Below are 15,000 nucleotides of genomic sequence, written 5' to 3' on the forward strand. Positions count from 1 at the left end.
TTACTTTTACAAACCAAGTCACTGCAAACTGACACATTCACCGCGAAGCGATTTGTGCACGGTGTGAAACAGCGCGCGCGTTGCGTGTGCCGCTATAAATCACTAGTGCACTGGATACAGGATTCTGTGCATCGCATTAGACGCGTGTTTTATAGCTGCTGTGTGCTGTGTGCTGTGTGCATGCACAGGAGTGATGTATTATTTATCTGTTGATGTGTGCGCTGTTTAAATGACCTACATGTGAAATGATGCATGTGTCACTTTCCTTCTCTTCTCACAGATTTTCTTTAAAATGTTTCAGTGCATCACTTGTATTGAGTTCACGTGCACGAATCACTAATGCATTGCATAAAGTAGGTGTGTTTACCTACAATAATTTATATATACACACATACACACACATACACACACACACACAGTGGGGTCCAAAAGTCTGAGTGAAGAAGCTTCTATTTTGTGTCCTTTTCTAATTTAATACAACAATTTTCATTACACATTATATTCCAGACAACAGCTTGAGTGAAAAGTACAATCTCTGAAATATTTACACGAGTTTCAGAGTTTCTTAGACTTCAGTTCGTCTCCTTTTTTGCTTTAATGAGAGTGTGACTCGAGCTGGCGTCTGATCTCACGCTTCAGTAGGAGAGATTAGACATGAGGAAAATCTGACCTTCTGTACAAAGCAGTTAACCTTCGCGATATCACACGTTTACTTACATTTAAACAGGGACGTAAAAATAGTGCAGAATCCTGAATATTATATATTTAAGATCTAGAAACAGTGCAGAAGCTTCAGTAGTAAATATTCAACATACTGAACATTTATTTTGTTGGTTTGAAATATTCCAAATTTATAAAAGCTTCTGTTTATTTCAAGTTTTAAATGAAAATAAAAAAAGAAAGACATATTTTCAATGTGGTCTCAGACGTTTGGACCCCACTGTGTGTGTGCGTGTGTGTGTGTGTGTGTGTGTGTGTGTGTGTGTGTGGCTCAGGCCTCCATGTAGCTTGAAATAGCTTAAAATGTTCCAAACATTGCCTGAATGATGCCTCTAAAATAATCCTGCTATAATTTCGTGTATGAGGAACAGACTGAGCTACAGGAGGAAAAATCTAAACCTGGTAACAGTAACGTTCACAGTGCAGGCTGCTGTTCATGCACAACGTGTGTTTCATGGCTTTTATTCATCGTCACTGTAGAAACCGAGCCAGTAGATTTCCGGTACAGAAGGTACGACAGAACGGCGGCAGAGCTGTTAGCTTACAGCAGAGGTGTTTAATCTTTCTGGAAAAGTGCAGGTTTTCACTCCAACCAAGCAGAAGCCACACCTGAGTCTAGTGAAAGCCAACAACACCTGATTAAACAGGTGGAATCAGGTGTGGCTCCTGCTCGACTGGGAATGAAAACCTGCACACACACACACACACACACACACACACCAGCACTGTGAGGATAAGATTGGACAGCGTGGTTTACAGTAATAGCATATTGTTCTGTAATTTAATAGAACTGCATGCAGCACCATGCTGCTGTTTAACTTCTTCATCGTCAGATTCGCAGTTCTGTGCACAAGCCCTAACGTTAAACACGAACTTAGGTGACTTAGATGTTTATTTTCTGACATCTGCATTACTGAGTCTGTAAAATATTTTACATTTCCAAACATTACTTTTCAAACAAAAAATGAAATGTTACAAAAAAGAAGGTAATGTTACGTAATACACCACTTTCTGCAAAAACAACCAGTTTCCTTATAAACCTTATAGACCACTGCTATCTTTTTAAAAGCAAAGTGATTTCACACTAAACGACTTCGTTTAGTTTATTAGTTTACTGGTCTTTAGAGACTGTATTTGTATGCAGCATTTCTTTGCACAGTAGTGAACGTCTCACATAAACAAAACAATCCTAACAGAAATATCTGCTAAAATGGATTTATTAAAGCGATCGTTTTATTTCACTAGCTTTTCCGAGTGACTAGCGAACTTTGCTAGCTAAGAATGTATTTGAATGTATGGGCTAGCTACTAGCTAACTGTGTTATCATTAACTCATATTAGCTGTTGTCCAGTTTTCAATGGTTATAATCTGTATTTAATAATAATTTATATTAAAGTAGTTACTTTTATCAAAAGTTAGGATAGAAAATAACGAGCGCCTCAAAAGGAAAAGCCTCTAGGCAGCGTTCCCGGGATAGAGTCCGGATCCGGCGCAACCCTGAGCAGGACGCAGGACGCTTACTGAAGCTGAATGAAGGAAAAACATGAAAACTGGGTCAGTAGAGCTGACGGTTCTTTACTGCTTCAGTTCTTACGGTGCAGTTTTACAGTAAAGTTTACAGTAAAGTTAATGACACTGTGTATTTACTGTATCATTACAGCAGTAAATGTGCTTTATTACAGTATTCTTACTACAGATCTTTTCCTCCGTTATTCCACACCGCACAGGAAGTTCATCAACTCACACCTTCAGCTCCTAACTGGACAGAGAGAGAGACTCGCGAGCTGATAGATCTGGAGCATTTTTGTAAGGAAATGTGGAATAAAATGACCAAATGAAGAAGATCGGTCGACTCGTACCCAAAACCACTGAGTGCTGCTTTACATTCAGAAAGTGCTTTAACAATGTATTAGTTAAGGGGTGTACAAACTTTTGCAGCCATGTTATTGTAAGTTGTTTTCTTTTTCTTCTTGTTCATTTCCCTGAAACATTTATATTCGTTTTTCACTTGTATGTTGTTGGTTTCTGTATCACATTAAACCTGGAAACAGATCGGACATGATTTATCTTAATTTAATTATTTTTACATCACAAAACCCTGCAGTTTTAACAGGGGTGTGTAAACTTTTTACATCCGCTGGATATAGAAACACACTGAGAAAAAAGGCAATAATCTGGACCTCTGTATTACACAACGCTTCAGCTGTAGTACGGTTATACTCATCTCTTCCCTGAACGTGTGAATAAAGGATTGTCCCTTGAACTCTGTTTAACCTTTTTTATTATAAATCTTAAAAATTTCACACAAGACACACAGCAGTGAGGAACAGGTCCAGTTTAGTACCTTTATTATTACACAGAGATTAAAGATACAATAGAAAAAAATAAAGAGAGCACGGTGTGGACAGAATGTTTAGTTTATACATAACGCATTTATTAATTTTTCACACAATTAACTATCCAGATTCCAACAAAAATCCAAAAATCAGAATGAGGGGGAAAGAAAAATATATATATATTTTTTAACAAAAACAAGCTTCTTATATTTCAGGGAAAACTGTCAATAAAACCGTAGCTTCATTACTCGTTGCATAATTCATTCAGTTTCTTATTTATCGCAATTCTATAAATCACATCATCTACAGCCTCGGAGATACACACACACACACACACACACACACACACACACACACACACATACACATACACATACATACATACATGTACAGTCCCCTCCGAAAGTATTGGAACAGCAAGGACAGTTCTTTTGTTTTTGCTCTACACTGAAGACATTTGAGTTTGCGATCAGAAGATGAATATGAGACGATAGATCAGAATTTCAGCCTCATTTCCTGATATTTACATCTAGACGCGTTAAACAACTTAGAACACGGCACCTTTTGGAGCATGTGACTGACAGGTGTTTCTTGTTGCCCAGGTGTGTCCTGTTAGACTTATTGTTTCAACAATCAATGGCTCTGAATGTGTACTCTTGGTTTGAGCTCTGGGTTTCACCTGTGAAGACTGCATGTGTTGTTAAAAAGAATAAACCAACATGAAGACCAGAGAGAAGAGAGAAAAGCAAGCCATTCTGAAGCTGAGAAAAGAGAAAATCCATCAGAGACATTTCACAAGCACTGGGAATACAACAATGTGGAATGTCTTGAAAACAAAAGAAACCACTGGTGTTCTAACAACCAGACATGGAACAGATCATGTGAGGAAAACAGCAGCAGCTGTGAAGAAAAACCCCAAAACAACAGTCAGTGACATCATCAACAACCTCCACAGGGCAGGGTGAAGGTATAACAATCCACCATTTGAAGAAGACTTCAAGAGCAGAACTATAGAGGCCAAACCACAAGATGCAAACCTCTCATCAGCAGTAAGAGTCAGATGGCCAGACTGGAATTCACAGAGAAATACAGAGATGAACCACAAAAGTTCTGGAACCAAGATGAACCTCTACCAAAGTGATGGAAAGGCCAAAGTGTGGAGGAAGAAAGGATCTGCTCAAAACATACGAGCTCATGGGTGAAGCATGGTGGAGGTAGTGTCATGGCTTGGGCTTGCATGGCTGCTTCTGGAACAGACTCACTAATCTTTATTGATGATGGAGCTCATGATGGTAGCAGCAGAATGAATTCAGAAACCTACAGAAACATTCTGTCTGACAATTTACAGAGAAATGCATCCAATCTAATCAGGAGGAGCTTCATCATGCAGCAAGACAACGAACCAAAACACACAGCAACACAACAAAGCACTTCATCAGGGGGAAAGTGGAAGGTTTTAGACTGGACGAGTCCATCAGCAGACCTTAACCCAACTGAGCAGCATTTCACCTCCTGAAGAGGAGACTGAAGGGAGAAACCCCCCAAAACTAACAACAACTGAAAGAAGCTGCTCTACAAGCCTGGAAAAGCATCACAAAAGAAGAACGCAGCAGTTTGGTGATGTCAGTGTGTCACCAGCGTGATGCAGTTATTACAAGCGAGAGACATGCTACCAAATATTAAGTGTTATTTACTTTAGAACTATGTGTTCCAATACTTTTGCTCACCTAAAAACTGGGTTGTCTGTCAGAAAAGGTGCCGTGTTCTAAGTTGTTTAACACATTTAGATGTAAATATCAGGAAATGAGGCTGAAATTCTGATCTATCGTCTCATATTCATCTTCTGATATCAAACTCAAATGTCTTCAGTGTAGAGCAAAAACAAGAGAACTGGCCTTGCCGTTCCAATACTTTTGGAGGGAACTGTGTATATAAAAGTAAAATGTTTAAGCAGACAGGAACAACTTCCATTATTATGGGAGGAAAAGAAACAAAAAAGGGGGAAAAAATATGTCAAGATAAATTCCCAAAATATTTGAATTCTCTCTATTCTCATTTTGTGCACATTCAAAAATAACATTTCACAATTACCATTCTATAAGTTTCATTTTTCTGTTTACTGCAGCATAGTATAATTTAAAAAAATGTTGTTTGGAAATAATCTCACACTTTGTCCCTTTTTAAAAAGTATTTGGATAAAACTGGTTTAAAAAAAAAAAACATAAATCAATCCCACCATCGACAATTTTATTTCTAAAGAATATTGTAAGAAAACTCAAAAGTAAAATAAAAATCACAACTAACTAGAATTAAAGATTACAAAAAAAAAAAAAAAAAAGTCTGTACAGAATAAAATCATTGGCCTTTTTTAGATTTGTGACTTTTGTATTGTTTAAGCACCGAGACTTCATTCACACGTCTGTTCTTTTTCGAGTGGATTATAAAGTCTCTGTGCAGAAACGATGGATTGTTTCCATTTGCTTTTTTTTGACCTAGTGCATTTCAGCATAAAACCTCTGTCTGTTACCCCAATGACATTTTTATAAAAACATACAAACGTAAATGAGCTAAAAAAAAAAAACAAAACTAAACCAAATCATGCTAAAATAATAACCCTGTGTTCTGAGGTAATGAGCTACGACGACTTTACGCCACAATGAGGTACGGCTGTGTGGAAAATAACCCAAAGTGCAAAACGGTCTGTTATAACGAAACGCTGTAACGATACGCTTTAATCGGTTCCACGTGATCATCACTGGCGAATATATCGTTATTGTGGTGTGTTTGTTCTACTGACGCATCATTACAGCTCTACAGTTATAACGTTAAACTGGTCAAAACACTACAAATGCTTAAAAATGTAAATGAACAACGTTTCATCCCTTCACTGGAAGTTTCTCTTAGAGCCGGGAAATATGAAGACAAAATATCAGTATCGTGATAAATTACATCACAATGCAAAGATATCTTATTCATTTTTTTTAATTTTAATGTTTTTTTTTTTTACAATTACAAACTCACTGGAAGCAGCTGCTCTTAATTTTGTTCTTCATTTTTAAAACTGCAAAATGTTATTAAACAAAATAATAAATGATATTATTAAATGACATTAAATAAAGTATCGAACAGGTTTTTTTTGCTGGGAAATTGTTCGAGATACATGTTATATATCGTGTATTATAGAAACATCTCAGAGAATCGTGATATGATTTCTTTATCACATCATCCAGCTCTAGTTTCTCTAACAGTCGTTTAGAAAATCAGAGTCGGTTGATAAACAAATCCGACATTCTCCTCAGATTATAACGCAAATTTTTAATCAGACTGAAATCTAATCTCGGTTTTAAATAAGATTCTTCATTAATCAGGAGAATGTCTGATTATTAGTGGAGTAATCGCTTATCATTTATTATTAAACTCTCTCAGAACCCGGCGTGTGCCAATAATCAGTTGTACGATATATTGCGATATTAAAAACACACATTATTATTATTATTATTATTATTATTATTGTTATTATTACTACTACTGGACTCTTGAAATTATGTTTCATTGGTCGAGAGGCAGCTTAGAATGGTTTTTTTGAACAGAACTGACGCTAGCGTCGCGTAGCGTACGCTTTCTTCTCCGATTAACAGTCGTGTGTTTTGTTCCCGTGGTTACATTTATCTCGCTAATGTTGTATCTAAGTCAGTAGCTAATGTTAGCTGGTTGTGTTAGCTCTTTACTGCCAGAGCTCAATCTGTTAAAAATAAAAAATAATAATGATTTTGTGGTCAAACCCGTGATGAAAGGTTACACAGTTGAGGAGTCCTCATGGTCACATGACTACAGAAATGAAGCACAGGAAGAACAGGAAGACACTACGCTAGTGCACGACGTTTCCACAGGAATCCATATAAAGCCAAAGAGAGAAATGTCAACATCCATGTTTAGGATTATTCTGTAAAGCTCCAGAAGATGGAACATAAATTTGCATAAATCTCCACATGCATGATGGATTTCTAATGGAGGTGTATTTCTCTAATCGAGTCTGTCATGCAGTTCGCCACGTAAACGTTTAGTTCTTCATTTGCGTCGTTTCGATCCGATTAAACACTCGGATAAATCCAGTCAGAACGTGTGAAGAGGTATTTCTGTAAAAACAAAGACTGTGGAGTTTGTTTATTTATTTACAATCAAAATGTTCGGGAGTTGCTTGTTAGCGTGTCACTCCATCAGATTAAAAGGAAGTGAGATAAGTCTTCCTGTCACATGACCTCCTCGCCTCATGTTTGTGTTTCCATCCAACTGCGTTTAACGCCAGCGAAGAGCTTAGTGTGTAACATTCCAGAATGATCCGTGGCCTTCTTCAGTGATGTCCTATTGGCCGTACGCAGTGTCAATCAAATGTCCTGTTCTTGTGAAAGTGGGCGGGGCTTGAGCACATTTAGTGATGCAGCAACTACAAGCCACACGAGCGACTGGCTCCTGTTAACCTGAACGTAGGGTTTATTATCTGGCAAGATTTCCTCCGAAGGTTCCTCAGTGCGCCCTCTGTGGCCTATCCAGGGCTCTAATATGACGGTGTGGAAACCGCCATGGCTGTGTCCCAAACCGCACGTTACTGCACATAATCAGGTGTCGAAACGAGGTCCTGGGACACAAATGTCTCTCAGTGGACATTATGATATGATCTGGGACACAGCCTTGGACGGTTTAAATAGCACGTGTGGATGGAAACACAACCAGAGACGAGCCTTTTCTCCAACACAAAACTCTCCCTGGTTCTTCGGTAATATATTTAAATGGTTAAAATATACTGAAAGATCACTTCCTTACCTGCAACACACACACACACACACACACACACACCAGAACGATGAAGCGGAGAATGAAAAATTCCTTACGTTGTTTGATGTACCTTCACACTCTCAGTTTACGATGTTAGGCACGTGTCGATAATCATTAATAAACAATACATCACGATATTCAATACAGAGTACACTGTTATCGGCGATTCTTCAGAACATCACCACCGCCCCGTGTCTTCCTGGACAGATTTCTGATGCGCTGATGTGATAAAATGCTGGGAAATGATCGAAGTAAGACGTGTAATATCAGCACGTGCCTGGCTGTGGAAACTTCTGGAATCTCCACGTGAACACGTCGTGTTCCGCTTCTCTCTCACGCACGTGTTCTCTCATGTGTTCTTCCCCGAATTCGTGCACGCGTGGGCGTGGAGTTTGGAGAGCGGCGAGCGAGCTTCCTTGTGCGTGAGCCGGTGCGCTTTGAGCAGCTGAGCTCGGCTGAACTTCCTGCCACAGGTTTTACACACGTGGTTCTTCCTCCCGCTTCTACAGGACCTCGGCTTCGCTTCTGCTTCCTGGTCTCCCTCCTCCTCCTGGTCCTCGAGGTCTTCGCCGCCGTTGTGATCGTCTGCTCTGGCCGTGTCATGATGAGGCGTCTGATCTCCGTGCAGCGAAGTGATGGCGTTCAGCAGACTCTCCTCCAGCTCCATCGACTCGTCGTCACCATCTAACATCTGAGACGGGAGCGTGAGGAGGCGATGGAGCATCGACGGGGATTTTAACTGAACATCATCTCCTAGAAAACAAAAAAACACCACCACAATAATGGGTCACATGACACAGAACAGCATCCAACCCTCCTATCTACACTCATCAATAACAATAACAAAGCAAAGCTCAGGTTTCATTTAAAACATGCAGCATTAATAACTGACTGAATGAGCAATTAACTGTTAATTAACCCCTTATTAACTATTAAATATGAGTTTATTAGTCACGGATTAATCAAAAACTCAGTGGCAGTAATTACAGCTGTGCCAGTTGTCTGTGTGTGTGTGTGTATGTGTGCGTCTGTCTTTCTTTATTATTGGCGTCTCACCCGTCAGGCTCGTCTCTGAGGTCTGCTGAGGGTCAAAGGTCACATTCAGGGCCTCGGCGTCCTGCAGCCACTGCGGCTGATCTGATTGGCTGTCGTCGTTCCTCTGCGGTGCCGAATCTTCCCTAACCGGTTCTTCAGAAGGGAGACGTGGCCTCTCCGCTTTAACCTCTCCTGGCTCTTTAACGGGCCAAATGTCAGCACACCACTTCTGACCGAACACCTGATCCAGCACCGGAACCCAGTCCTGAGACACGCTGATCACTGCTGCGGGGGCGGAGTCTGACACACACACATACACACACACACACACACACACACACACATATACACACACACCACAGGCAGAAAGGTTTCACTGCAATTCCATTCCAATTAAAATAATCATCTCTTCAATCTTCAAAATGATTTCATGTGTGTGTGTGTGTGTGTGTGTGTGTGTTTTCAGTGTGGTTCTAGAATCGCTTGTGTGTGTGTTTTCAGTGTGGTTCTAGAATCGCTTGTGTGTGTGTGTGTGTGTGTGTGTGGTTCTGCACTTATTCAGCGCTTTGGTGGTGAGTTTCTAGAATCCTCAGTGGGGCTCTAGACACCCTGGTGTAGCTCTAAATCTGTGCAGTTCTACAGTTCTCAGCACAGAGTCAGGCATGTGGTACCCCCTCTAATACACACCCTCACCCCCTAACAACACTCCGCTACCCTCTAATACACACCCTCACCCCCTAACAACACTCCACTACCCTCTAATACACACCCTCACCCCCCTAACAACACTCCGCTACCCTCTAATACACACCCTCACCCCCTAACAACACTCCGCTACCCTCTAATACACACCCTCACCCCCTAACAGCACTCCGCTACCCTCTAATACACACCCTCACCCCCTAACAACACTCCACTACCCTCTAATACACACCCTCACCCCCTATAAACACTCCGCTACCCTCTAATACACACCCTCACCCCCCTAACAACACTCCGCTACCCTCTAATACACACCCTCACCCCCTAACAACACTCCACTACCCTCTAATACACACCCCCACCCCCTAACAACACTCCGCTACCTTCTAATACACACCCTCACCCCCTAACAACACTCCACTACCCTCTAATACACACCCTCACCCCCTAACAACACTCCACTACCCTCTAATACACACCCCCACCCCCTAACAACACTCCACTACCCTCTAACACACACCCTCACCCCCTAACAACACTCCGCTACCCTCTAATACACACCCCCACCCCCTAACAACACTCCACTACCCTCTAATACACACCCTCACCCCCTAACAACACTCCGCTACCCTCTAATACACACCCCCACCCCCTAACAACACTCCGCTACCTTCTAATACACACCCTCACCCCCTAACAACACTCCACTACCCTCTAATACACACCCTCACCCCCTAACAACACTCCACTACCCTCTAACACACACCCTCACCCCCTAACAACACTCCGCTACCCTCTAATACACACCCCCACCCCCTAACAACACTCCACTACCCTCTAATACACACCCTCACCCCCTAACAACACTCCACTACCCTCTAATACACACCACTACCCTCTAATACACACCCCCACCCCCTAACAACACTCCGCTACCCTCTAATACACACCCTCACCCCCTAACAACACTCCACTACCCTCTAATACACACCCTCACCCCCTAACAACACTCCGCTACCCTCTAATACACACCCCCACCCCCTAACAACACTCCACTACCCTCTAATACACACCCTCACCCCCTAACAACACTCCACTACCCTCTAATACACACCCTCACCCCCTAACAACACTCCACTACCCTCTAATACACACCCTCACCCCCTAACAACACTCCACTACCCTCTAAATCACACCCCCACCCCCTAACAACACTCCACTACCCTCTAATACACACCCTCACCCCCTAACAACACTCCGCTACCCTCTAATACACACCCTCACCCCCTAACAACACTCCGCTACCCTCTAATACACACCCTCACCCCCTAACAACACTCCGCTACCCTCTAATACACACCCTCACCCCCTAACAACACTCCGCTACCCTCTAATACACACCCTCACCCCCTAACGACACTCCGCTACCCTCTAATACACACCCCCACCCCCTAACGACACTCCACTACGACACTCCGCTACCCTCTAATACACACCCTCACCCCCTAACAACACTCCGCTACCCTCTAATACACACCCTCACCCCCTAACAACACTCCGCTACCCTCTAATACACACCCCCACCCCCTAACAACACTCCGCTACCCTCTAATACACACCCTCACCCCCTATAAACACTCCACTACCCTCTAATACACACCCCCACCCCCTAACAACACTCCGCTACCCTCTAATACACACCCTCACCCCCTATAAACACTCCACTACCCTCTAATACACACCCCCACCCCCTAACAACACTCCGCTACCCTCTAATACACACCCCCACCCCCTAACAACACTCCACTACCCTCTAATACACACCCTCACCCCCCTAACAACACTCCACTACCCTCTAATACACACCCTCACCCCCTAACGACACTCCGCTACCCTCTAATACACACCCCCACCCCCTAACAACACTCCGCTACCCTCTAATACACACCCTCACCCCCTAACAACACTCCGCTACCCTCTAATACACACCCTCACCCCCTAACAACACTCCGCTACCCTCTAATACACACCCTCACCCCCTAACGACACTCCGCTACCCTCTAATACACACCCCCACCCCCTAACGACACTCCACTACGACACTCCGCTACCCTCTAATACACACCCCCACCCCCTAACAACACTCCACTACCCTCTAATACACACCCTCACCCCCTATAAACACTCCACTACCCTCTAATACACACCCCCACCCCCTAACAACACTCCACTACCCTCTAATACACACCCCCACCCCCTAACAACACTCCGCTACCCTCTAATACACACCCTCACCCCCTATAAACACTCCACTACCCTCTAATACACACCCTCACCCCCCTAACGACACTCCGCTACCCTCTGACATGTGGTACCACCCTCCATCATGCACCATAACCCCAAAAACATGTCATCATCCTCACATACATGGTACCACCATCAAACACACATCATCAGTCTCAGAAACGCGGTACAGTCTGAAGCTCTGTTCACAGGTGCGAGCTACAAAGCGATACACGACCAGTTAATTTCAACGTACGTGTGTGACACAGAGCCGCGATTTTAGTGACAGAGAAAAGCAACAGCGTGACAAACAAGTTGAAATTTTCTCAATGATTCCCCGGACCGATCATACAGCGCGCAAACTGCGCAAATTTCCTCACTCACAACTTTTGTTCCTATCTGTAATTAGTTCCTACGTACCGCTTGTCTCAAAACAGGAAGAGTGACTTATAAGTGTGGTTTCATCTTATCCTGTTATATCCAACCTCTCATTAAATGCTTATAGAGACGTTACGAAGAAAATTAAAGCCTGAAGAAAATAGCAAAGATCGCTGGTGTCCCTGATGAGTGAACGCAGCTAGTACAGCTAGCTTGCACTGCTAATCTGCTAATAGCTAATACAAAGCCTGGCCCTGAACATACATCAAACAACCAGTCTTCACATTATTTGCACTTTACTAAAATATTAAAGTTAATTTTAAACACATTTTAAATCATGTGCTAGAGAATACATTTTATTTTAAGAGCAGGTAGACGGAGAAACAGGAAGTGGGAGAGGAACAGGTACCATCAGAGTTCTGCGTCTGTTCCATTCCCCGTTCTTCCTCATCTGATCTCTCCACATACTTCACTACATCCGTGCTCTTTGGAGATCCCACCCTGTCCCGCTGAGACTCGTTTATCTCCGCGTCACCCGCTCCGTTCTCCTCCGCCACGCCACGTAGCTTCTCCACCAGCTGCTCCTTCTCCCGCTCCGTCTTCCTGAGCTCCAGAAGAACATCATCGAAGCTGTCCTCTACGATCTTACTAAGCTCACACACAGCAAACTCCAGCACACGTTCCATCACCACCTTTAGCTGACCTGCAAGGAAACACACACACACACAGCTTACACATGTTCATCAGTTATAATCAACACCAACAGCGTATCTACATGTAAATTCAAGTGAAAAACAATAACAGAGAGCCATCATTAATCTAGAAAATTCATCACCAACAGAAAGGAGAATGGATGCTAACATTCTTTCCAAACAGACATTAACACACACACACACACACACACACACACACAGAGTAAATGCTGTGTTAATAAACAGAGCTCATGTGAGACACCAGACAGTGGAAATAAAAACATAAACAGAGAAATACAAATGGTCTAAACAGGAAACACGCACACACACACAGCCTCGTGTTCCACGTTCTAAAGCTGAGGGATTTTGGAGAAGTGAAACGTTACATATGGTTAAAAGACAGGAATCCAGCAGAACGGTTAAAACAGAAGAGATCAGAAATTTGTGTCATCTTCAGCAGTGTGGTGCACATCCACGGCACGTGCTGCGTGTACATCTGAACACCACAGCACTAGCACATAAAGAGAGAGTGTCAGGGCCTATTTCACTATCATTACTACTTCCACTACTATTTCACAAAGTAGTCCTAGACAGCAATGCAAGGTTAGCACAGAAAGTAATGCCCCATTACCCCTCTCAGTAACGCAACATTACCCCTCTCAGTAACGCCCCATTACCCCTCTCAGTAACGCCCCATTACCCCTCTCAGTAACGCAACATTACCCCTCTCAGTAACGCCCCATTACCCCTCTCAGTAACGCCCCATTACCCCTCTCAGTAACGCAACATTACCCCTCTCAGTAACGCCCCATTACCCCTCTCAGTAACGCAACATTACCCCTCTCAGTAACGCCCCATTACCCCTCTCAGTAACGCAACATTACCCCTCTCAGTAACACCCCATTACCCCTCTCAGTAACGCCCCATTACCCCTCTCAGTAACGCGACGTTACCCCAACATTACCCCTCTCAGTAACGCAACATTACCCCTCTCAGTAACGCCCCATTACCCCTCTCAGTAACGCCCCATTACCCCTCTCAGTAACGCAACATTACCCCTCTCAGTAACGCCCCATTACCCCTCTCAGTAACGCCCCATTACCCCTCTCAGTAACGCAACATTACCCCTCTCAGTAACGCCATGTTACCCTGACAGTAACGCAACATTACCCCTCTCAGTAACGCCATGTTACCCTGACAGTAATGCAACATTACCCCGGACAGTAACGCCACGTTACCCCAACATTACCCCTCTCAGTAACGCGACATTACCCTGACAGTAACGCAACATTACCCCGGTCAGTAACGCGACATTACCCTGACAGTAACGCAACATTACCCCGGACAGTAACGCGACATTACCCCAACATTACCCCTCTCAGTAACGCGACGTTACCCGGACAGTACAGCAACATTACCCCAACATTACCCCGGTCAGTAACGCGACGTTACCCTGACAGTACAGCGACATTACCCCAACATTACCCCGGTCAGTAACGCGATGTTACCCTGACAGTAACGCAACGTTACCCGGACAGTAACGCAACGTTACCTCGGACAGTAACGCAACGTTACCTCGGACAGTAACGCAACATTACCCCGGACAGTAACGCGACGTTACCCCAACATTACCCCGGTCAGTAACGTGACATTACCCTGACAGTAACGCAACATTACCCCTCTCAGTAAAGCCCCATTACCCCTCTCAGTAACGCCATGTTACCCTGACAGTACAGCGACATTACCCCAACATTACCCCGGACAGTAACGTGACGTTACCCTGACAGTACAGCGACATTACCCCAACATTACCCCAGACAGTAACGCGGCATTACCCTGACAGTAATGTGACGTTACCTCGGACAGTAACGCGACGTTACCCCAACATTACCCCGGACAGTAATGCGATGTCCCCGGACAGTAACGCGACGTTACCCAGGTCAGTAACGCGACATTACCCTGACAGTAACGCAACATTACCCCGGACAGTAACGCGACATTACCCCAACATTACCCCTCTC

The 15,000-nt window shown here is 43.5% G+C and overlaps 1 protein-coding gene and 1 long non-coding RNA gene across 4 annotated transcripts in view; one reads left to right on the forward strand and one right to left on the reverse strand.

Annotated features, from left to right (window-relative positions):
- LOC113528997 (uncharacterized) overlaps nt 1–3,023 on the forward strand; it is a 4,236-nt gene extending 1,213 nt beyond the window's left edge. The window contains exons 2-3 of one of the 3 annotated variants that reach the window (XR_008300796.1): nt 1–2,274; nt 2,403–3,023. The exon at nt 1–2,274 is cut by the window's left edge and continues 999 nt beyond it. This is a non-coding gene — a long non-coding RNA (uncharacterized LOC113528997). The remainder of the gene's footprint in view (nt 2,275–2,402) is intronic. The other 2 variants (XR_008300795.1, XR_003403018.3) reach the window with 2 other exon arrangements.
- Nucleotides 3,024–3,038: 15 nt separating this feature from the next.
- Nucleotides 3,039–15,000, reverse strand: part of si:dkeyp-113d7.10 (uncharacterized) — a 16,543-nt gene continuing 4,581 nt past the window's right edge. Inside the window, exons 2-4 of the mRNA XM_026917888.3 lie at nt 12,697–12,990; nt 8,946–9,224; nt 3,039–8,642 (exon numbers count right to left, since the gene is read on the reverse strand). Coding sequence (XP_026773689.3) covers nt 8,239–8,642; nt 8,946–9,224; nt 12,697–12,990 — 977 coding nt within the window. The 3' untranslated portion in view covers nt 3,039–8,238. The remainder of the gene's footprint in view (nt 8,643–8,945; nt 9,225–12,696; nt 12,991–15,000) is intronic.

The sequence above is a fragment of the Pangasianodon hypophthalmus genome, chromosome 23 (genome assembly GCF_027358585.1).
Source record: "Pangasianodon hypophthalmus isolate fPanHyp1 chromosome 23, fPanHyp1.pri, whole genome shotgun sequence".
Taxonomy (NCBI): domain Eukaryota; kingdom Metazoa; phylum Chordata; class Actinopteri; order Siluriformes; family Pangasiidae; genus Pangasianodon; species Pangasianodon hypophthalmus.